The 22,607-nt window shown below is 46.6% G+C and overlaps 2 protein-coding genes across 16 annotated transcripts in view; both read left to right on the top strand.

The window, feature by feature from the left end:
• The window catches only part of LOC120393914 (complement receptor type 2-like), a 341,488-nt gene that overhangs the window by 164,609 nt on the left and 154,272 nt on the right, over positions 1-22,607 (top strand). The gene's annotated exons all lie outside the window — the stretch shown is intronic.
• LOC120393911 (complement receptor type 1-like) overlaps positions 1-22,607 on the top strand; it is a 404,201-nt gene that overhangs the window by 104,039 nt on the left and 277,555 nt on the right. For all 15 annotated transcript variants that reach the window (XR_005592155.1, XR_005592156.1, XR_005592157.1 and 12 more), the window contains exons 12-14: positions 12,715-12,909; positions 16,524-16,709; positions 20,450-20,543. Coding sequence is in view for 12 of the 15 variants with exons in the window: in XM_039518354.1 (XP_039374288.1) it covers positions 12,715-12,909; positions 16,524-16,709; positions 20,450-20,543 (475 nt within the window). In the remaining 3 variants the exon portion in view is untranslated. The remainder of the gene's footprint in view (positions 1-12,714; positions 12,910-16,523; positions 16,710-20,449; positions 20,544-22,607) is intronic.

Raw genomic sequence — 22,607 nt, forward strand, 5'->3', positions numbered from 1 at the left:
GCACATAGGAGCCGGAGGAGGGCCATGCTTAGTGTGGCCTCCTGACCCAGCACCCCAGCTGGAGAGCCAGAGGGGGGCAAGCTCCAGCCCCTGCTCCCCAGCAGGAGCTCAGGGGTTGGCTTAAAATGGCTCTTGGGTGATGGTTTGCCCACCCCACCTTAAAGGGACAACAGAACTCTCTCTCTCTCTCTCTCTGTGGCCCAGAACATTTTTGGGGGGGAGGGAAATCTGGGAGTGGGAGTGTCTTGGGTTTACCCTGAAGAAGTTACCAAGGCTGATAAAAGCCAGAGTGTAACCTGTGTGTGGCTGGCAGGTTGTGACCTGCATGAACGAAGACTGTTTGTGGGTGGCCCAGATGGGAGCTACTTCCACAAGGCATTGTAAGGCATCCTAGGTTGCAGGACAGGGGTGACAGAGCCCTCACCTTGCCATGTCACAACATGTATTGGAAATCGCACACAGGGGTGGCTCAGAAGCCAGTCACTGCACTGCGAGGCAAGTGCCATAAAGAAGAGTAACGGTGAGAAGGTAATTGTATATAAAGCTTTCCTGGAGCACTTCGCTCCCCTGAGCACCCTCTCTGCGCTTGGCAAACCCAGTCTGACTGGTGTGACAGAATGGTGGTGGTGACAGGCATGTGAGGAAGAATTTCAGGATGATAAAGGCCACAAAGACTGTGCCTCTTAGCTACAAAGAACTGTTTTCAGTGCTATACAACATTTTCTTTAATTGTAGAGACTCACCATTTATATTGATTTTACAGAGACTCATTTAAAAAAAAAGGAAAATTAATAAAAACTGTAGCCAAGTCTTGCAGTCGTTACTGAGTATTTACTCGGTCCCTCTTGAAACATGCCTTTCAGTCAGTGGCTCTTGCCAGAATGTCAGAACATGTGTCATACAGTTTTGGATCAGAAACTGAATATAGCACTGTGGAATGGACCAGGTCTCTGCATTATGGGACTGTTTCCTCTTCCTTCCCCCACCCCTCTCAACACTGAGACTATAGGAAATGCATCAAGATTCAGCTTAAATACCAACCATGTCTGATGGTTGAATTTCCTCAAAGAAAGAGGAAGTTGTTTTAAAATAATTTCTAAATAACACAGTCCCTCTCGAATCCCCCATCTGAGCCGCTTTTGGCCTAATATAACACCAGTGACATACAGCTTGTTCACAAAAGGAAAAAAAATGTTAGTTAATACAAACAATGGGTTTATTATCTTTTTAAATAAATGGTTCCTGCCAGGTCCAGGAAGCCTGCTCCTGGTAGCAGCGCCCTGGGAGGCTGTTCAGGGATACAGACTGGAAGGGAAACCCGTGGAGGGCTTTAAATGTTTCAAATTTTACACCCTAATGAACAAAAGCAAACGGGGGGTAGTTCTGGTGGGTGGTTCCATGAGCAGCTGCCCCTCCCTGTAATGTGCCCAGGGCTGCACCCACAAAGACACACGTGCAGTGGGGAGAGCCAGCCCCCTCCGTGTGTGTGCCTGGGCAGGTCCCCCGGCCTCCTGGGACACAGGCTCGACGCTGATCCCTGGGGCGAATCAATCACTCAGGGCCCGGCGCAGCCTCTTCTCCCCTCCCCCCACCCCAGCACTGGCTCCCCGGACAGCGCCTGGGCGCAAAGCGGTGACACAAGCCCCGCCCCATTTCTCAGGCCCCGCCCCATCTCTCCTGGCCACGCCACCGCTCCCCGCCCCTTTCCCTCGCTGTCCCCGAGCTCCTGCCCCGACTGTGCGGGCAGAGCCGGAGCGAGCGGTCGCGCCCCAGAGGCTCCGCAGCGGCCCCGCCATGGTCTCGGCTCCGCGCTGCCGGCCCGGCGCCCGGGGGCTCCTGGCGCTGCTGCTGCTGCTGCTGCTGCCCCTGCCCGGGGCTCGCGGTGAGTCGCGGCGGCCCCAGCAGCGGGCGCTGCCCGGGCTGCGCGGGGCCGGCGGGCGGGGACCTGCTGCTGCCCCGCACTGGCTGCGCGGGGCGCGGAGCGGGGGACAGCGAGCCCCGCCCGAGCGGCACCGCCCCACCGGCTCCCGGCGCAGGGGCTCGGCCCGGCCAGTCGGGCCCTGGGGAGCGAGCGGCCGCGGGGCAGCCCGGGCCGGGGACAGGGGTGAGCGGGCGGGCAGCGGGCTCGGCCCCACGGCCCGTCGGGGCGGGTGTTTCCGCTGCCCCAGACCCGCCGGGCGGTGCCTTGTCTTGGCCCCGCTTCTGCCCGGGAGAGACAAGCCCGGAGCTACCCAGAGCCCGTCCCCGGCCTGGGACCAACTCACCGTCTGCAGCGTGGCTGGGTGGGGCCGGGTCTGGCTGGAAGCCCAGATAACGGTGCGTGGAGCCCTTTGCTCACCCGGCCCCTGGCTTTACCCCGGCTGTGCTGGGTCCTCTACTGGTGCGGCGGCCTCTCAGCCCGGTTACAGTGTAATTAACCCTGTCACCGTCCCGCTGTGAAGTGGGGAGAATAAGTTGTTGGCTCCAGGGACGATGCCCCCAGCACCTGGATGTGTTGTAAGGAATCAGCGCGGAGCTGGTAGCTGAAGTGTTATGAGCTGATGAGATGGTCCCAAGAGAGGACAGGATCAGCAGGGGAGTGCAGGCTAATGGAAGCCCAGATCAGACAGGATTAAGAAAGAGAATTTGTTCAGTGAGCTCAGACACGAGGAGGAGGCGGAAGATGAGACTTGCTTGAGAAGAAGCAGTTATAGAACTGGAGAGGTTCAAGGATGCTGTTAGAAGGCAGAAACACAACGCAGTAAATGTAAGAATGGCCGCAGTAGGTCTGATCAATGGTCCATCTACCCCAGTAGTCAATGCCAGATGCTTCACAGGGAATGAACAGAACAGGGTGATTATAGAGTGATCCATCCCCTGTTGTCCAGTGCCAGAGTCTGGCAGTTAGAGGTTTAAGGACACCCATAGCATGTGGTTGCGCCCCGACCATCATGGTTAATAGCCGTTGATGGACCTGCCCTCCATGAACTTAACTAATTCTCTTTTCAACTCAGTTATACTTTTGGCCTTCACAACATCATGTTCAATGATGTTAGAAGGGAAGGGAGGAAGGGATATGGGGCAATAGTTGAAGGGATAGGTGGGATCAGAGGAGGACTTTTGAGATTGGGAGAGAACAGCGCTTGTTCGCATTTGATTCTAGTGAGCTGGCAACGTGTCAGGGGATCTTCTACTGTGAATGGCACTCCAGGCACGTTTACTGGGCCAAAGATTATCCATCTCTGAAAATGTTTTATAATTCTCACGGTTGTGCGCAGGGCCAGATTCTTTATGGTTCAAAGAGTTAATTGATGGTGTGGCTACAAGGGCGGGACACCTAATGCATGTGGACATCTCGCATTGATGAATGAGTAAAATTAGTTTCATTTTTTTCTTGTTTGTCTTAGTGATGTTGTTCGGTGGTACTTTCACTTGTGTGTGAGGAGGCAGAGCTTTGACATATTTGTAGGAGAGTGAAGGAAGAAATCTGGGACTGGGCCTCTTTTCTTTTAGCCTGTTTTGTCAGATACTATCACTGTAAAAGTCACTCTAGCCATCTTGTGGCATCTGATGTCTGTCTGTGAGTGGCCTGGCTGTTTATATGATTTTCAGAACAGTCAGATGAGTAAACTGATGATGTTTTATACAGTGTCTATGCTGAAAACAATCCTGAAAACCCCCCAAATAAAACTGGTGATTGTAAGGGGGAGAAATATCCATTCTAGCACTGAGCACAGGATTCATGGTGGTCAAAAGAAGCTTTTGTTTAAGGACGAATCTCTCCAGCTTGACCTGTCCCCCTAGCTGGCTCACTTGTAGTGTGGGTGGGAGCTAGAGAGTTGCTTAGGCTGGAGCTTGTCATGCAGTGGGGACTCAGCTGCTCTGGGCTGCTAATCCAGTCACTCTCTGCACCTCCACCATTCTTTTGCAGCAGTGGCTGCTCTCGCTAGGGTAATTCCTGTTTAGATAACTTGACCTAGCACAGTGAAGACGCCTTTAGTTTAAACCCCTGGCTGTGGGAAGCTTGTCTGTTCTCATAGGCTACTGGAAAACCTGAGGAACCCCCACAATGAGGCTCACCTGCCTGTGGCAGGTCCCTGTAGCATCTAAGGCATGTCAGGATCCTTTTCAACGAAGCCGGCTGTGTGAAATTATTTACAATAAATCTCTCTTGTTAAAATTAGAGTATGTTCTTCTGTTTTTCGGATAGGTCTGTGTGGGGCCCCGCCAAGGCTCAGTCGTGCCAGCCCCCAGGATACCAGTTGCACAGAGGGCTGCCCTATCGGCACAGAAGTGACCTACAGGTGCCGTGATGACTTGGTCAAAATCCCTGGAAAGTCAGACACTGTCGTTTGCCTTTCAAACTCAGAGTGGTCAAACTTTGGAGAGTTTTGTAATGGTAAGTATTTTATTTTCTCTGGAACAAATTTCCTCTGGCCACCCTTCGCTGATGGAAATGTCAGACTTTCCCCCACTGAATTGGCCTATTCAAAATTAGCTTTTATAACTAGTTTCAAGTTCCTTTCTGGATCAGTGACAATATACAATTAACCTGCTTATTCAAGAATCTTGTTGTAAAACAATCTGTGAACATCCATCAGTGAGACGACTTGTGCTTGATTCAGGAATGTGCGGTTTAGAGTGACAGGAATGGGAAGTAATTTTATATTTGAGTTTTGACTGCCCAGAAATAAGTGGGGATGCCTCCATCCTTGGGATGTTCAGACAGTTTTGCTGCATCATCTGGCAAAAGTGAAATAAAGCTGTTTCAGAAATGATTTACCTGCACAGTACCACTTATATTACAAAATTGCATAAGTGTCCTGGCCAATGGGATCTGGGGGCATGGTGCCTGTGGGAGAGAGTCATGCGGAGCTGCTTGTGCACCTCCGCCTAGGAGCTGGACCTGCTTCTGAGGCTCAGAATGGTTCGCGGTGCTAGGACAGGCAGGAAGCCTGCCTTAGCATCCCTGCTGCACCGCTGACAGGGAGCCGCCCAAGGTAAGCCCATGCCCCAATCCCCAGCCAGGCATGAGCAGCTGAAAGGAGGAGGATTTTGTTCAATCAGTGGCGACTGAGGTCGTGGAGAAGGAAAGATTTGCGAGGGAACACAAGCTCTGTGTTTGCCATGTGGAGTTTAAGCTAGTGGCAGGGAATCCAAACGGGAGTTTTGTGAGTTGTCAATATAATGATTGCATCCAAAGCTGTGAGAGCAGATAGGATCCCAAAGACAGGATGCACAAGGAAAAGAGGGTGGGCCAAGGAGAGACTCCTGGCAGATTCTCACTGGTGGGGTGGGAGTGGGGGGAGTTGGAGGATCCACCAAAATAGACTTGAAAGTAGGAGATGGAAGAGTCAGGAGAAAAACCATGAGAGGCTGGAGTGACACTAGCCAGTAGGTGATGGGATTGAAAGAAGTAGAAATGGTTGATGCTGTCCAAGCAGGGGCGGCTCCAGGCACCAGCACCCAAAGGCCTGCGGGAGAGAGTCGCACGGAGCCGATTGTGTCCCTCATGGCTCCAGGCACCAGTCGCCGTGAGGGCAGAAGAGTCAGGCAGCCTTCAGCGGCATGCCTGCGGGAGGTCCGATGGTCCCACGGCTTTGGCAGTAATTCGGCGGCAGGTACGTCGAAGCCACAGGACTGGCGGACTTCCTGCAGACATGCCGCCAAAGGCTGCCTGACCACCGTCCTTGGGGTGGCAAAATACATAGAGCCATCCCTGTGTCCAAGGCACTAAGCAGTCAAGGAGAATGGGGTGGGGTAGAGGCTCTGGGAATTGTGTGAGACTTCAATAAAGTGGAGAGGATGGACACACACTGGAGAGGGTCACAAGGTTAGAGTTGAAGATAACCGTGCCGTGGTTGTAAACAGAATGTTCAGTTTGAATTGGAGATGAGGAGCAGGGGGGAAATCTGTCTTTCTCTTTCTACATGCTTTAATCTACCAATGCCTTTCTCTCTCTTAGCTCCTTCATTTTCTTTTTCACTCCTTAGTTCATATCACCCGCTGCTTGGAGCAGCACCCAGTTAGCTTTGTCCAAGTTGCTTGCCTCTCTTCCTTAAAAATAATAAAAAAAAAATCTCCCTTCCCCTGCATATTTTGTAAAGTGTCCTGCTCTAATGCTCATATGCAGCTCTGTGGCTGTACTGTTATAGCTGCTGCTGCCTCTAAATAGGGTTATCAGATAGCAACTGTGAAAAAACAGTAATAGGCGCCTATATAAGAAAAACTCCCAAAAACCAGGATTGTCCCTTTAAAAATGGGACATCTGATCACCCTACCTCTAAATCATAAACTTTTGGGGCAGGGTACCTGTTTGGTACCCTTCACTTATGTTAGAGAGCTCTGTTTCTTGAGAGAGAGAGCGTGCGCTAAAAGTACAATTTTTGTTCCTATCTTTATAGCTAAATATTTTAGACCCGGTGTCTCCCCCCCCCCCCCCCTTTTTTTTTTCTTTTTTGGCTAGGTGGCTGTGGTGCCCCACCAAGGTTAAAATCTGCTACCTTAAGCAAGGAAGATGGGCAGAAGAATTACTATCCTTATGGGACCACTGCGAGTTATGTCTGTCGCCCAGGATATGAGAGCACCGAACTGAAACGTGTCATTACTTGTCTTGAGAATTTAACATGGTCAGAAGCCCCTGAGTTCTGTATTGGTGAGTGTCTTTTTTGTCACTTTTCTCTCTCCGCTGAGCGAGTGGCCCTCTGTGATTTGTGTTAAGCAGCTGGTTCACATTTCAGTACCGGCTTGTCAGTGTTAGTTTGAAAACCTTTTTGTCAGGTTTTGATTTTAAATTTCAATTCAGCTTTAAATGGAGAGAGAAAGCAAAGTGAGTGCTATTGAATGTAAGACAGCGCTTGCATTAATTAAGCTTTTCATTGTGTTCGTTGTGCTTCCCAGCAGCAATAGGAGATCACAAATAAAGCAGTAAAGTTAATATCATACTGTGGTAAATATCCATTTTAAAATGTTGAGCACAGTATCCCTGGAAACTATATGTGAAGGAGAATGATAGTATTATTTTTGTCATTGTTAAAATTCACACGTTTAAAAACTCTAGCCTCAGAGACCACTCTTTCAGCATACAGTTCAACCAAACTGAATCACCGTATTAAAAATAAAGGCAATATTTAATAACTATATGTATGGCAAAGTTGTTCAAATACCAAAATATATAACAAAACTTCAATGAAGAATGGCCTGCATTGTGAAGAATACCGCAAGTTTTGGTAAAGCTACCTATATTGACTGTCAAGTATCAGAGGGGTAGCCATGTTAGTCTGGATCTGTAAAAGCAGCAAAGAATCCTGTGGCAGCTTATAGACTAACAGACGTTTTGCAGCATGAGCTGATGGTGTCAAATTTGCAGATGAACTGAAGCTCAGCAGTTTCTCTTTGAAGTCTGGTCCTGAAGTATTTTTGCTGCAGAATGGCCACCTTAAGATCTGCTATTGTGTGGCCAAGGAGGTTGAAGTGTTCTCCTACAGAGAAAACACCATACTAACCACCATGGATGTAGAGGCTCTCTACACAAACATCCCACACACTGATGGAATACAAGCTGTCAGGAACAGTCTCCCTGATGATGCCACAGCACAACTGGTTGCTGAGCTCTGTGCCTTTATCCTCACACACAACTATTTCAAATTTGATGACAATATCTCCAGATCAGTGGCACTGCTATGGGCACCCGCATGGCCCCACAATATGCCAATATTTTTATGGCCGACCTGGAACAACGCTTCCTCAGCTCCCGTCCACTCACGCCCCTTCTCTACCTACGCTACATTGATGACATCTTCATCATCTGGACCCATGGGAAGGAGATTGTGGAACAATTCCACCACGATTTCAACAGCTTCCACCCCACCATCAACTTCAGCCTGGACCAATCTACACAGGAGGTCCACTTCCTAGACACCACGGTGCAAATAAGCGATGGTCACATTAACACCACCCTATACCGAAAACCTACCGACTGCTATGCCTACCTTCATGCCTCCAGCTTCCATCCTGGGCACACCACAAGATCCATTGTCTACAGCCAAGCACTGAGGTACAACCGCATCTGCTCTAACCCCGCAGACAGAGACCAACACCTACAAAATCTCCACCAAGCATTCTCAAAACTACAGTACCCGCATGAGGAAATAAGGAAATAGATCAACAGAGCCAGACATGTACCCAGAAGCCTCCTACTGCAAGATAAACCCAAGAAAGAAACCAACAGGACTCCACTGGCCATCACATACAGTCCCCAGCTAAAACCCCTCCAACGCATCATCAGGGATCTACAACCCATCCTGGACAATGATCCCACACTTTCACAGGCCTTGGGTGGCAGGCCAGTCCTCGCCCACAGGCAACCAGCCAACCTAAAGGATATTCTCACCAATAACTGCATACCGCACCAATAGTAACTCTAGCTCAGGAACCAACCCATGCAACAAACCTCGATGCCAACTCTGCCCACATATCTACACCAGCGACACCATCACATGACCTAACCAGATCAGCCACACCATCACCGGTTCATTCACCTGCACATCCACCAATGTAATATACGCCATCATATGCCAGCAATGCCCCTCTGCCATGTACATCGACCAAACTGGACAGTCTCTAAGGAAAAGGATAAATGGACACAAATCAGATATTAGGAATGGCAATATACAAAAACCTGTAGGAGAACACTTCAACCTCCCTGGCCACACAATAGCAGATCTTAAGGTGGCAATCCTGCAGCAAAAAAACTTCAGGACCAGACTTCAAAGAGAAACTGCTGAGCTTCAGTTCATCTGCAAATTTGACACCATCAGCTCAGGATTAAACAAAGACTGTGAATGGCTTGCCAACTACAGAACCAGTTTCTCCTCCCTTGGTTTTCACACCTCAACTGCTAGAACAGGGCCTCATCCTCCCTGATTGAACTAACCTCATTATCTCTAGCTTGCTTCTTGCTTGCATATATATCTGCCCTTGGAAATTTCCACTACTTGCATCCGATGAAGTGGGTATTCACCCACGAAAGCTCATGCTGCAAATCGTCTGTTAGTCTATAAGGTGCCACAGGATTCTTTGCTGCTTATATTGAGTGTGTGTCTGTTGCCTTCCATGCAAAGCCTTCATTAATACAGGGTGAGAGGAAGGAGCCAACTGAGTGGTCACCCTTAACCACAGCTCCTTGAATGTCTGTATTCTATTCTGTTTGACGAACATAGGCTATATCGTAACACTGATGTGAATTTCTTGTGCAGTCTTAGACTCAAGTGGTCTCGCATGCCTGATTAGGAAAATACTCGATGTATATAATAGGCCCTATATTTGTATGTGCAAAAATCTTGTCCACATCAATGTCAGAAATCTTTTTCAATATAATTATTATTCCTAGTTGTAGTTTTCTCTGTGGCTCCTGGACTGCAGCATGTCTCTTCTGTTTGCTTGTGGACATGGTGAATTTCCACCATGGTGAATTTCTTTATGGTAATAAGTGCCTGGCACCAGAGGAAGCATCACAAATAACTCCTCCTACTCCAGGTAGGAGAAGTCTCTGCCATTGAAGTTGACAAAGTGATAGAATTAAACACGTAAGATGGACAAAAAGAATATCCACTGTTAAATAGGAGAGTGAACTAACTGGACTGCTGGTCTGCCATTGTCATAGTCCAGGGGAGGCCAAACTTACTGACCCTTAGAGCCAAATACAACACCTTCAGAAGTTCAAAAGCTGGAGCAGGAGGCACCTGCTGGGGCTCGGGGCTTCAGCCCTGCTCCTCCTGAAGCCCTGAGACCCGCCTCCCTGCTGGGCAGAAGCCCCTAGCCCACCACCCTGCTCCAAGGCAGAGGTCCCAAGAGCCTCCACCCCAAGTCTGGTAGTGAGGCTCCGTGAGCTGCACTTTAACTGTAAAAGAGCCACATGCGACTCGCAAGCCACAGTTTGGCCACCCCGGCCATAGTCTCTTCTAAGTCTGTTAGTTTGTTGCATCAACATAACACGCTAACACTGATCTTGTTCTGTGCTAGCGAAATCGTGTGGTGTTCCAAAAGGACCAGAGCATGGCAGAGCTGTTGTTCTAACCAATGACCTGTATGGTGCAATAGCAAACATCATTTGCGATGACGGGTGAGTGTTGGGCAACCGGTGCTGATTAATTCACAGAGCTTAGTTTGGTGAACAGTGGAAAATAAATAATAGAAATTCCGATCTAATTTAAAAACCTAACCTGAGCAGGTGCTACAGATCTGCTGTCCTGGCTTCAGGGCCCTATTGAAAAAGTGTAACCTTCCAGCTGAATTTGGCCAGGTGTGGCTCATGATCCCTCAATCCTCCAGCTGAAAGATAAAGTTGGGAGGAAGCAGGTGCAGCTATGGTATCGTGAGGTGCACTTCAATTTATTCAAGCTGCTGTTGGAAGAAACTTCCAGATATGTGAAAATAGAATCCAAGTTTCCTGAGTCCCAGTCCAGTGGTTTTTCCTCTAGGCAATAGTGTGCCTGAGTTGCATCCACAAGAATGTCCAAGCTATTGTTGTGATACTTCACATTTTCCTATGCAGAAGTGTACAGGAGTTGCACACCTTGGAATTCTGTCCGCCACAAAAGCTTTGGGTTTAAATGGGCTGATAATGCTTGGATATTGAGACATTCAGGTTTTGAAAGAGTGGCAGCAGTGGGACAGCCCTTCGGCAGAGGTCTTCTCTCTCTGTTGTGGCTGTGAGCACAAGTGGCCTTTGGGTGTAATGTTTTAAGTTAGAAGAAAAGCAGTAGCCACCTGGCCACAAATGATGTTTATGTCTATCTTTGTTGGTCCCTGTCATTTCATCAGACAGGTGAAAGAACCTGAAGAGACCAGCTTTAGTAGATGCACCTCTCATCTGTTTCTCTAAACCTCTTTGCCAAATAAATAAGGCCACAACCTTTAGCCTGTAGTGATAAAGGAAGTAGTGAAGGCTAAGTGACTGCATTGCTGGTATGCAGTACTTCCTGTGCAAGAATTAGCTAGAGGTCTAGCTAGCTAAGTGGGACTTGGGTGTGGACTGTTGCCAACTCTTTGGTAGAAGAGAAGAATTAAAATAGGAAGAAGAATGATGGCACTAAGCAGGCTGATCTTAGCGAAAGAGACACCCCTTTTAGTACTTTGTTCCTCATTTATTTGGGACAGTAATCCAAGGTGTAGAATGCCAACAGCATAGCTCCTGAACACTGTTCTGCAGATTGGAGCTAGGGACGTCTGACACAGCCTCCTATTCTGCAAATCCAAACCTCTTCGATATGCGAACATTTTGAGAAGATTGAGTCTGGAAAATTACTAATTTCCTTAGTGCTTTTCAAATTTTGGAACTTATCTACGGACTTCTTCCACCTTTTGGAGATGTAAGAAATAAGAAGCTTTAAAAATGTGGAGAAGAGAGACTTAATTGTTTCCCTTTGCTAAAGTTTAACAAAGATATTGCGCAGAAATTACCAAGCATCTAGCTAGTGTAGACTTGAAGGGGAAGGATTTCACCTGCTAACAGGGTCTCTGCAATCTTATACCACCTATTTGCTTGTTCTACATTGGCTTTAACAACTCGGCATTCCTTGCTACTAGGGATCATGTTGGTACTTAGAGCAGGAATGACCCTACAGACTCACCTACTGGCAGAAAGAACCCCTTTTCCAAAGTTCTGGACTATTACAGGAGTAATTAGAGAGTTAGGTAAGAAACTTTTTCTCTTTTCTTTAGGTTCAGATTATGTGGACGGCCTTCCATCCAATGTTTGCCGAAGGGAGATCAAGTTGAATGGAGTCAACTTCCAACTTGTCAAGGTCAGGCTATTTTTATGCCTTTCAGAGGAACTCATGATTGGAGCTGTTACAGAGCAACTGTTACAGCCTTTTCATGTGTGTTTTATATTCGATCATACAGATATTTTTGGCAGTGGGGAGACGTGATGAAAGTGTAGGAGGATCCATGGTGTTGCTGGTGCCTTCTGCGGAAACCATACTTCAAACAAACAAAGAAAACCCCACAGCCCCCTCTATCCCGACAGAGCATTCCCCTTGAGCTTGCTGTCTGGTGTATAGATTCCAATCCAACTAAAGACCTAAACACAATTAAATCCTGAACATGAGGATGGTGGGGTTTGATTAGTTTCTCATTCCTCACCAAATAATCTCTGCTGCTTTTGAAGTCTTTCGTCCAATTTACTTTTATTTAATGTAATTCCTCCATGTTAATTATTCTCCTCCCTTCTCCTCAAAACTAACCAACCAACCCTGGACTCCACACTTTAAATCTGAGGCTATTACATAGTGAAACCCAGTCTTAAAACTTCTTCCCAATTTATTTGCTTTAACCTTTTTGTCCTTTTGGACACTGCTTCTGGAACATTGTAGAAGCGCAACTATTGTCTTTCAAGGATGTCAATCAACTAGTCCCAGTTCTTTGTATATAATATTGGGGAGGGATGTGTTCTGATAAGGCTGTTATCCGGGATTTGTTTAATGAAGCCAGAATCTTCTAGCTGAAAAGATATTGGGAGTGAAGAAAAGTTTGAAAGCACAAAGTCTTGTAAATCTAAAGAAGGTAATGCCTCACGTTTTGTTAAGACACAGAACTAATTACACTCTCTAATGGTTGAATTTGTTTCCCCTTTTGGGGAGTAATTGTAAACAAATGTTTATTTAATCTTTACAGTTCACTTCTAACTGAAATGTGCATTAATATTCATGATGCCATTCTCTTTTCCTTCAGCGGTTACTTGTTCTCCTCCTCCTAATATTGCCAATGGGACGCACAATGGCAGCAACGTGGAAATCTTTGTCTGTAACTCATCAGTAACTTACAAATGTGACCATAATTTCTTACTTACTGGAGAGGCCTCCATTCAGTGTACAACTAAAGATAACATCAATGGAGTCTGGAATGGGTCTGCCCCTGAATGCAAAGGTGACTGTCTGGTTTTATCTTCCTCTTGTTCTACTTTCTCCCACCAGAAAAAAAACAATATTTTAATTGCTAGGCAAACCCATGAACATGAGGAAATTGAGTTAGGCATTAATCGTCTAAAGATATGACTTGTAATAAACCTGGTTGCTGTAGGAAGCATAATCCTTAAAAAGTGGCTGTCGCTGCATGTACACACAAGGAGGGAAAATTAAGATCTCACGGGTAATGTTAATTCTGTGGTTTCCTAACGGCTGAGTGCTTTGCCATTTTAATAACTCGTGTCTGCTGTGGGTTTTATGTAACTTCTGGGCTTTTTGAAAAGAAAAAAGAAAAGTCTATGTGGAACTAATGTCTCATAATCCACCTCCACGTGTCATTGAGGTTTGACTCTTGGGCCTAAGGTACTGCAGGATAGACCTCTGTCATGTTATAGAACTAATTATAATAGGTGACAGCAGGAGTAAATTGTTATCTGGACCAATCACAAGAGGAGGATGCCCAACACACTAAAACAATGGATTATATATGCACGAATAACCTCATTGTACACACTGCATAGCCAGGTATTTAGATTTGACAAATTCTTTCAGTTAGGCTACGTGGATGAGACTTGGGTCTGCCATATTAGAGATCTGGGTTCTCTTCTAGCTTGTGTAGCTTTCATTCAGGGAAGATGGGTTACTCAGTGCTAACTTGGGTTTTGAAGGGCACAGGATTGTTAACCCCAGTCAGTAGAAATAATGAAAGTTGAACTCATCATCTCCTGATTCCCAACACGGTGCACTTTCTCCTAGTCCAAAGGATATTTTGATGTGAGGGATGGAGATGTATAGTTCTGAGTTGCACGTGGCAACACCTTGCAGCGAATGCTCAGTAAGAACAGCGGGTTCAGGGCGTTTAGAAATCCCTCTCTGAAGTTTTGATGAGTAAAACTGAAGGGAAATGACAGATTTTGGCAGTTTGTAACTCATGGTGACAGCAAGAGGCACCACGTTGAGCCTGTCACATCCCTGCTCAAACTACGGAACTGTTAGAGCTCTTAAAGAGAGAGAGAGAACTTTTTGTAAACAGAAGTGGTTGCAAGCTCAATGTGGAGATTGCTGGGCACTTCCCCTAGAATATAAGAATGGGATCCCAGCAGCACTCTGCAGTATAGCCCAACTAGTAGTACATGGGCTCGTGCTGTGACAACGTGTAAGTGGGAGAAATATGTCTTCCCTCTAAAGATGCAGATTCCTTAAACATAAGTTTGGCGAGCTCCTGACTCTGAGTGGCCAGCTGGTGATGGGGAACTGATGTAATGTTCATAGCTGCTTTTTCCTCTTCTTTTTGACTTAGTCATAATTACCCAGTACAAACCGCAACTGTGCCTCCCAAAGGAGCAGTAGGAGCTGGTACTTTCTCATGTAAATTGGAAGAACTTGGATTTGTTAAATTTTAGGTTTTTGGGTTCAAAATCTGGCCCACTTGGAGTGTTGTGGGGAGCTTTAGAGTTGCTTAGGTTGGAGCTTGTCATGCAGTGGGGACTCAGCTACTCTGTGCTGCTAATCCAAACCCTCTCTGCACCTCCATCATTATTGTGCAGCGTGGTTCCTCTGACTAGGCTAATTCCTGTTTAGAGAACGTGACCTAGCACAGCAGTGAAGACGCCTTTAGTTTCAACCCCTGGCTGTGGGAAGCTCGTCTGTTCTCATAGGCTACTGGAAAACCTGAGGAACCCCCACAACGGGGCTCACCTGGCCTGTGGCAGGTCATTGTAGCATCTAGGGCATGTCAGGATCCTTTTCAACGAAGGCGGCTGTGTGAAAATATTTAAAATTAATCTCTTTCCTATTAAAATAAGAGTATGTTCTTATGTTTTTCTGATAGCTCAGTGTTGGCCCTCACGAAGGCTCCGCTGTGATACTAATGGCAAAGCAGTTGGAGAGTTTTGCGGTCATAAATATTTTATTTTCTCTGGAAAAAATTTGCTGGGGCCACCCTTCGCTGATGGAAATGTCAGACCTTCCCTCACTGAATAGGTCTACTCAAAATTAGCTTCAATAATAGTTTCAAGTTCCTTGGTGGATCAGTGACAATATACAATTAACCTGCTTATTCAAGAATCTTGTTGCTAAGCAATGTGGGAGCATCCATCAGTGAGACGACTTGTGCTTGATTCAGGAATGTGCAGTGGGTCAGGGAGGGGGACGGCCCCTGCCCAGGCACAAAGTCCCCTCAGTCCCATCCCCCCGCATCGGTGCCAGACTGGGCATGGACCAGAGCCACAGAGGCTTCCATGGGACTTCCCCATCACACAAGGGCCTGGCCCCCATCCAGCCCCTCAGCCCGGGCTGCGTCAGACTCAGCCAGCGGGGGGCAGGAGGGGATGAAGGGGGCCCAAGCCCTGCAGCAGCAACAGGTCCCCACTGCCCCACCTCAGCCCCCGCACCTCTGTTAGCCTTGAGCCCCCGGGAGCGTTTCTGCCTCAGAGGCTAAACTCTGTCCCATTGGTGAGACTGTTAATGCCCATGGCCTTCTGCTAGGGGCTGTGGGTGTCTCCTTTCCATTGTGGTGGTGGAGGGGTAGGGGGAGAAAAGGCCCTCTAAACAGCAGGTAAAGGTGCGGCTTCTGTTGCTGAGCAGTTTCAGTAAAGCAAAGTTTGGAGTATAAGAATCCTGTAGATTATAAAATGAGCAAGTTCCCCGTTATAGTCTTAGGTTTGTAACTGTACAGAAATGGATTAAAATCTTCATTAAAGCTAATGTTAAAGTGATCTAATACACAGGTTAAGAAAAGAGCATCTGTACATCTGGGTATAATGCTTAAATTATCCAAAAGTATAAACTTCAGTTTGAAAGACATAAAATACATAATCTGCAGTATCTCAAATTAAGGTTAATAAATTCAGTAATCCGGTTCAGGTATTAGCATCCAATTTTTCAGGTACATTGCTCATAAAAGGTTATACTAAGAGTAGTTTGTGGAAAGCAAATATAGCAACCGGTGAAGATTGTCCCTCAGTAATTGAGAATTTAGGATCAGTTGCCCCTTAGAAAATACAATACAGAACATTGGGAAGTATTTCAGTTACTTTCCTGACTTTGCTTTTCATTGGCACTGGTCCTCATTCTCGTCATACAGTTTTCATGCATCGCATGAGAAATACGAAAATCAGCTGTCTCAGAGAGAGCTTTCCACCAGCTGTTTCAATTGTTTCTAATGCCAGACAAGTTTCATCTACTCGTCTATAGATTGCTCCCTTGGTCTCCTTTGCCCTGTACATCACCTTCTTTCATGTCACTCTGTGTGGTTGTAACAGTCTCTCTGAGCCTGTGCTGCGTTAGATCGTAAGCCCTGTGAGGTGGAGGAATGTCCTGTCTTGCACAATGTACTTACCATACATGCTCAGGGTGATGTATATGTGGTAAATAATGTAAAATTTTAATGTACTGCAGTTTTGTATAAAGCCCATTCAGTGAACTAGCTTCAAGGCTCTAATGAAAACAAGTACATCCAAATTGTCCCCAATAAAATCATTTGTGAATTCTCAAAAACGAGTATTCTGTTACAACAGACTACTGAATATCGTTCATGGTTAACTTTTCCCCTTCCTTGTCTGTCTCTATTGCTAGGCACTTGTGATTCTCCTCCAAGATTGAGTTTTGCTGAGCTGCCTGGGGTAGTGAACAATTCCTATCCTGTTGGGACCGAACTGAAATACTCCTGTCGCCCAGGATACGTTTTGGGCTCTGGAAAGTCTCCTTTAGTTGTATGTCTTGCAAATTCAACATGGTCAGTAGACCCTGAGTTTTGTGTAGGTGAGTATCTTTGCTTTTACATTTCAACTGATGTGCAAGCCATCTTGACACAGTTAGAACTCTCTCTTCAATTGGGTATCCTCTTCTTCTTATTTTACTATCTCCTCCTAAGAAAAACTATATTTTGATTGCTAAGTAAACCCATAAACCTGAGGAAATTCAATTAGTGCTTAGTCCCCCTAAATACTTATCATGAAAACTAGCTACTCTTGGAAAACTGAAGAGTGGTGGACACTTCATAAATCTTTCCTGGAAACCGTTTTTTCCTCTAACACATCCTGCATATTCTGTCTCCCTTCAGTGCTCCAAGATTGCAGTTAATTCTCACGTCACAAATGGTTGATTTTAGGTGGAGATAAACTCTTAAACTAAGGTTTTGCTTTTATGCCAGTACCCTAGTCCTTAGTGCTAAAGGGGGAGGGAGAAAGAGGGGCTTACAAGCAGGATTGTTTGGAAACTGTATTTTTCAGAACTCTCTGGGAGGGCTCAGGCTTCTGTGAGTTCATATCACAGCCGTAAAGTTCTTAGAAGGGGGAAATAAAGGTCATTGTACAATCCTCATTTTGGGAGGAATTGTAAACAAATGTTTACTTAATCTTTACAATTCAACTCTAACTGAAATGTGCATTAATATTTATGATGCCATTCTTTGGAGGCAAAGAACAGGGTACGGTTAAAGAAAGGATTAGACACCTAGAACCTGGTCCGGCAAACAGAAATGTGCTTAACCTTATTGATTGATATTAATTATATTTCTGTTCTTAATTCCTTATGAATTGCAAAAAAATTGGCCTACACTGCACAAGACATCAGAACAGATTTGCCCTTGGAATTAATGAATCCCACAATACCTTTAAATTATTATACCTGTGAGTGAGATCATGTTAACTAGTGTATAGTTTCCTAGGTCCTTCTACTTGCCCTTATTGAATACTGGCCCAAGATCAGCACTCATGAAGAATAGAAGAATTTCCTGGTACTCTATGATTAATTAGAAGTTAATCAGTGGGCTAGAGATCTCCTTGGCCAACTTTTTAGGACACTTGGGTGCAAGTTATCCCAAGACTTTGATTTTAACAATGTTTATCCCTAGCAGATGTAGTTTAACTTTCTCCTTAATTACTAATAGACGTGAAAGTACTTCATCATGCTCTTGTGATGAGACTATGTTGTCGTGCTTCTCTCCAATTACAAAAGGCAAATATTTACTGAAAACATCTGCCTTTCCTGCATCATAATTGTTTTATCATCTCCATTTAGTAACAGGTTCGTACCATTACAAGGCGCGGTATACTCAATGTATCATCCAGACTAAGGAGAATCTGTCACCCCTGCCCTCTCACCTGGGGTGCCCGTTACAATGCTTTGCTACGGGAGGCTACAGTCTGGACTGTTTGCAAGCAGCCTCCAAAGTGCAAGTCACTCCCAGCTAGGTCTCAGCCAGCCACACCTTGGCTCTCACCAGTCTGGGTTATAGAGCAGGGTGACCCCAACAAACTCCTAGTATTTGTTTTGTTTTTTTTTCCCCTCCAGAAACGTACTTCTCCTATTGCCCAGCCCTCTCCCGGACAATACAAATTCATATCAAGTCTCCATTTCTTTAGTAGAACTAATATGCACACACCTTGTTACCCAAATAGAGTTTCTCAGACACTTCAGTTTAAACACACTGGATTAGATCAAACCAGTTTACTAACTACAAAGAGATTGTAAGTGAAGGCAAGTAATGAGGCATAAGTCCGAAATGGTTACAAGAGAAGTCAAGATAAAACACAACTGGTGCCCAGGTTAATGAACTATGTTAAATTCAAAATCAAGCTTTTTCTCACCACATGCTCTCAGCAGTCTTACTGACCCAGCTTCTTAGGTGAGGACCCCTTCTTCAGCTTAGTGGCTGCTTCCTTTGTCTCATCTAGTGCAGTGGATGGAGTGAGAGGCAGGAGGGGTACCTGGGAGTGTTTGTCCCTCCTTTTTTATAGTGTCAGCGCTGCCCCTTGGAAAACATTCCCAGGGAAAGACCTTCCCTGCTGCTGTTCTTGCCTGTTTTTTTTTCCTGCTTCATGACTGCTTTACTGCTTAAATGCAAATTAAGCAGAGCACACATTCTTCTGAGACAGAGCTGTTTACCTACTTGTGCTGTGGTTTGCAACATGAGTTAACATTATACAGGGAAATCTTATAACTTATAATGGTGTTGTCATACATTTTATCAGGACAGTATTGACCAGTAAACTGTAAATGGTCAGATACCTCACAAGGCATACTCGGTACAAAGATTATTACAGCAGTCTCTAGGGTGTGGACGCAAGCACATTCTCTTACAGTAGGATTTCTTTTGTTCCTAAAGAACTTCAAAACCTTCTCCTTATTGTCTGTAACCATGCCAGTTGTGACTCTTTCACTGATGTCTTTAACTCATATCGATTTTTTTACCTTTCATAATTCATGCCGTCTATCCTTTTTCCTATGTATTATGTTGCTTTTTATTTGTAATTGCTGCCAGTTGCGGTCAATGCATCTACCCACACAAATACGTTTGTCTATGAGTTTTCAGATCTGGGCCTTAACGTGTACAATAGGAATATTTGAACTTATACTAAATTGGAGAAGTGGTCTGAAGTAAACAGGATGAAGTTTAATAAAGACAAATGCAAAGTGCTCCACTTAGGAAGGGACAATCAGTTTCACACATACAGAATGGGAAAAGACTGTCTAGGAAGGAGTATGGCAGAAAGGGATCTAGGGGTTATAGTGGACCACAAGCTAAATGTGAGTCAACAGTGTGATGCTGTTGCAAAAAAAGCAAACATGATTCTGGGATGCATTAAGAGGTGTTTTGTGAGCAAGACATGAGAAGTCATTCTTCTGCTCTACTCTGTGCTGGTCAGGCCTCAGCTGGAGTAGTGTGTCTAGTTCTGGGCACCACATTTCAAGAAAGAGGTGGAGAAATTGGAGAGGGTCCAGAAAAGAGCAACAAGAATGATTAAAGGTCTAGAGAACATGACCTATGAAGGAAGGCTGAAAGAATTGGGTTTGTGTAGTTTGGAAAAGAGAAGACTGAGAGGGGACATGATAGCAGTTTTCAGGTATCTAAAAGGGTGCCATAAGGAGATGGGAGAAAAGTTGTTCACCTTAGCCTCTAAGGATAGAACAAGAAGCAATGGGCTTAAACTGCAGCAAGGAAGGTTTAGGTTGGACATTAGGAAAAAGTTCCTAACTGTCAGGGTGGTTAAACATTGGAATAAACTGCCTCGGGAGGTTGTGGAATCTCCATCTCTGGAGATATTTAAGAGTAGGTTAGATAAATGTCTCTCAGGGATGTCTAGACAGTATTTGGTCCTGCCAGGAAGGCAGGGGACTGGACTCGATGACCTCTCGAGGTCCCTTGAGTCCTAGAGTCTATGCAACTATGAATCTAAATCTGCAAGCGGATTTTAATTCTCTTGTTTCAGGATATAAGGCAACCACTGCCTGTGTGGGATTAGGAAGCATCATCCCGCTTCTGCTGCTTCTCACTTCCCCTGGGCATGTTACAAAATTATCCATAAATGTGGGTTGTAAGATTTCCTCCGTAGCCTTTGATGGTGACCGCTACCGTACAGGACAGATCTTGAACTCCCAGACAATTGGCTTTGATCTGCCATGGTATTTGCTATGTTAGGGAGTGCAAGTTAGCATATCCCCTTTTTCCCAGTAAAGTAATACGAGGTAACGCTAATATTAGTCTTGTTCTCTTATAGGAATACCATGTAAACAACTAGAACTAGAAAATGGCAGGGTTCATTTAAAGGATCGCCAGGTTGGTGCAACAGCAAACTTCTCCTGTGATGAAGGGTGAGTGGCAAGTTGCTTCTTTTGACTAATGAACAGAACCTGTGCTGGTGAAGTCTGGCAAAATGAGAGTAGAAAGGCTGCTTAACTTCAAGAACATAAGTGAGTGGTGTGCTATACATCTGTGGCCATGGGCTGGACCCTTGTTAAGAATTACAACTGCGATTTTTTTCAAAGGAGTTGAAGGAAGATAAATAGCCACCCGGCTACGGTTGTCATGCAGTGGGAGATGGGCACCTAAGTCGCTCAGGTGCTTTTGAAGATCTCAGCCTAGAGGCCTCAGGAGATCATCCTGCAGGGGTTGGGTCATGTGATCTGTAAATTAACTAGTTTTCTGGGTATTTGAAGAGTTCTGTAGCAGAGGTGGTAGGGCCTTCTGTCACCTACTGGAGATAAGAGTGCAAAAATCTCTAATTTAGAAGAAGGGTAATTTGTTCCCCTTTGCCGAGGATTAACAGGTATTCCCAAGCATCTAATAATCATAGCCCAGAAGCGAGGACTCTCTCCTGTTAACACTTTGGGGAGCTATATCCTCTGGTCTGTAGCTCTTTCTTGCTTTTAACTAAACAGGGCTTGGTCTTCACGTACAGTGGCACAGCTGTACTCTTGTATATAAAGCTGCTTCTCTACTGATGGGAAAGCCTCTCCTGTCAGCATAGTTAATCCATCTCGCCAAGAGGCAGCAGCTATGTCGGCGGGAGTTCTCCTGTCGACATAGCGCTGTCCACGTGGGGGGTTAGCCCGGTATAACTGTCACTCAGGGGTATGGATTTTTCACACCCCTGAGCAACATAGTTGTGCCGATATAGATGTGTAATATAGACCTGGCCTTAGTGTTCCTTGGTCCTATCATGTTAGTTGTACCCCTTTTCCAATAGTTTGTCTGCACCTACTGGCAGAAAGAAACCATGTTCTTCTTCGAGTGATTGCTCCTATCCATTCCATGTAGGTGTGCGCGCCGCGCGTGCACGGCTCTTCGGAACATTTTTAGCCTAGCAACTCCGGCGGGCCGGCTGGCGCCCCCTGGAGTGGCGCCGCCATGGCGGCGTATATATACCCCAGCCGGCCCGTCCGCTCCTCAGTTCCTTCTTTCCGCCCGTGACGGCTAGTAGGAACAGTGGAGTGCTCTCCTGTCCTCCACAGCTTAGCGTTCTCCGTTAGTTAGTGTATATAGTTATCGTAGTTGTTAAATTTTGTTAATAATAGTTAGTGTTATAATACTCATTAGGGAGTTAGAGGGGTTAGCCCTCTTCTTCCGCCCCGGTGCGGGCTTATGCCCGGACCGGCGGGTTTCAAGCCCTGCGCGGCTTGCCAGCGGTCTATGCCGGTGAGTGACCCGCACGACGCCTGCCTCCGCTGTCTTGGAGAGGCTCACCGGTCGGACAAGTGCCCAATCTGCGTCGCTTTCAAGCCTTGCACGAGGAAGGAGCGGGACTCACGGTTGAAGCAACTCCTCATGGAGTCGGCCCTCCAACCTCCGGCACCAGCACCGGCGGCGCCAAAGACTGCCTCGACTAGCAGCGCGCCGACCGCACCCAGCCGCCCCGGTGCCGAGGATGCAGCGCGGCACCCGGCACCGAAGACCCGGCACCGCTCCGTCTCCCCGGGAAAGAAGCGCAAAGTGCCGAAGACGGTCTCGGATAAGCAAAAGAGACCGTTAGCCCAGCCGCCTCCGACTGTAACGGTGCAGGCTGAGGCTGTGCACAAAACGTGCACCGTGCCGTCGACTCCGGCGCCGCAAGGCCCGTCGAGTCCGGCACCGCCCAGCTCCCCGGTGCCCACCGACGACGAGCTGAGGCTGCCGTCCACGCCCGAGGCGTTCGCAACGGCAAGACATTTAATCGAACTTACTGCTGATGCAAGCGCTCAGCGGCCGGTGCCACCGGTGCGGACTCTCAAGTCTATTGGGAAGCCACTTCTAATGCGACCCCCGTCCCCGGGCGCCCGAGCCGATCGCAGCACCGCCGCCAGGTCGCGGTCCCGTTCTCGCTCACGGCACCGCTCTCCGCAGCACCGGGCACGACGATCCACGTCACGACGACGCTCCCCGTCTCCTCGCCGGTCGCA

The sequence above is a fragment of the Mauremys reevesii genome, unplaced genomic scaffold (genome assembly GCF_016161935.1).
Source record: "Mauremys reevesii isolate NIE-2019 unplaced genomic scaffold, ASM1616193v1 Contig36, whole genome shotgun sequence".
Lineage (NCBI taxonomy): Eukaryota > Metazoa > Chordata > Testudines > Geoemydidae > Mauremys > Mauremys reevesii.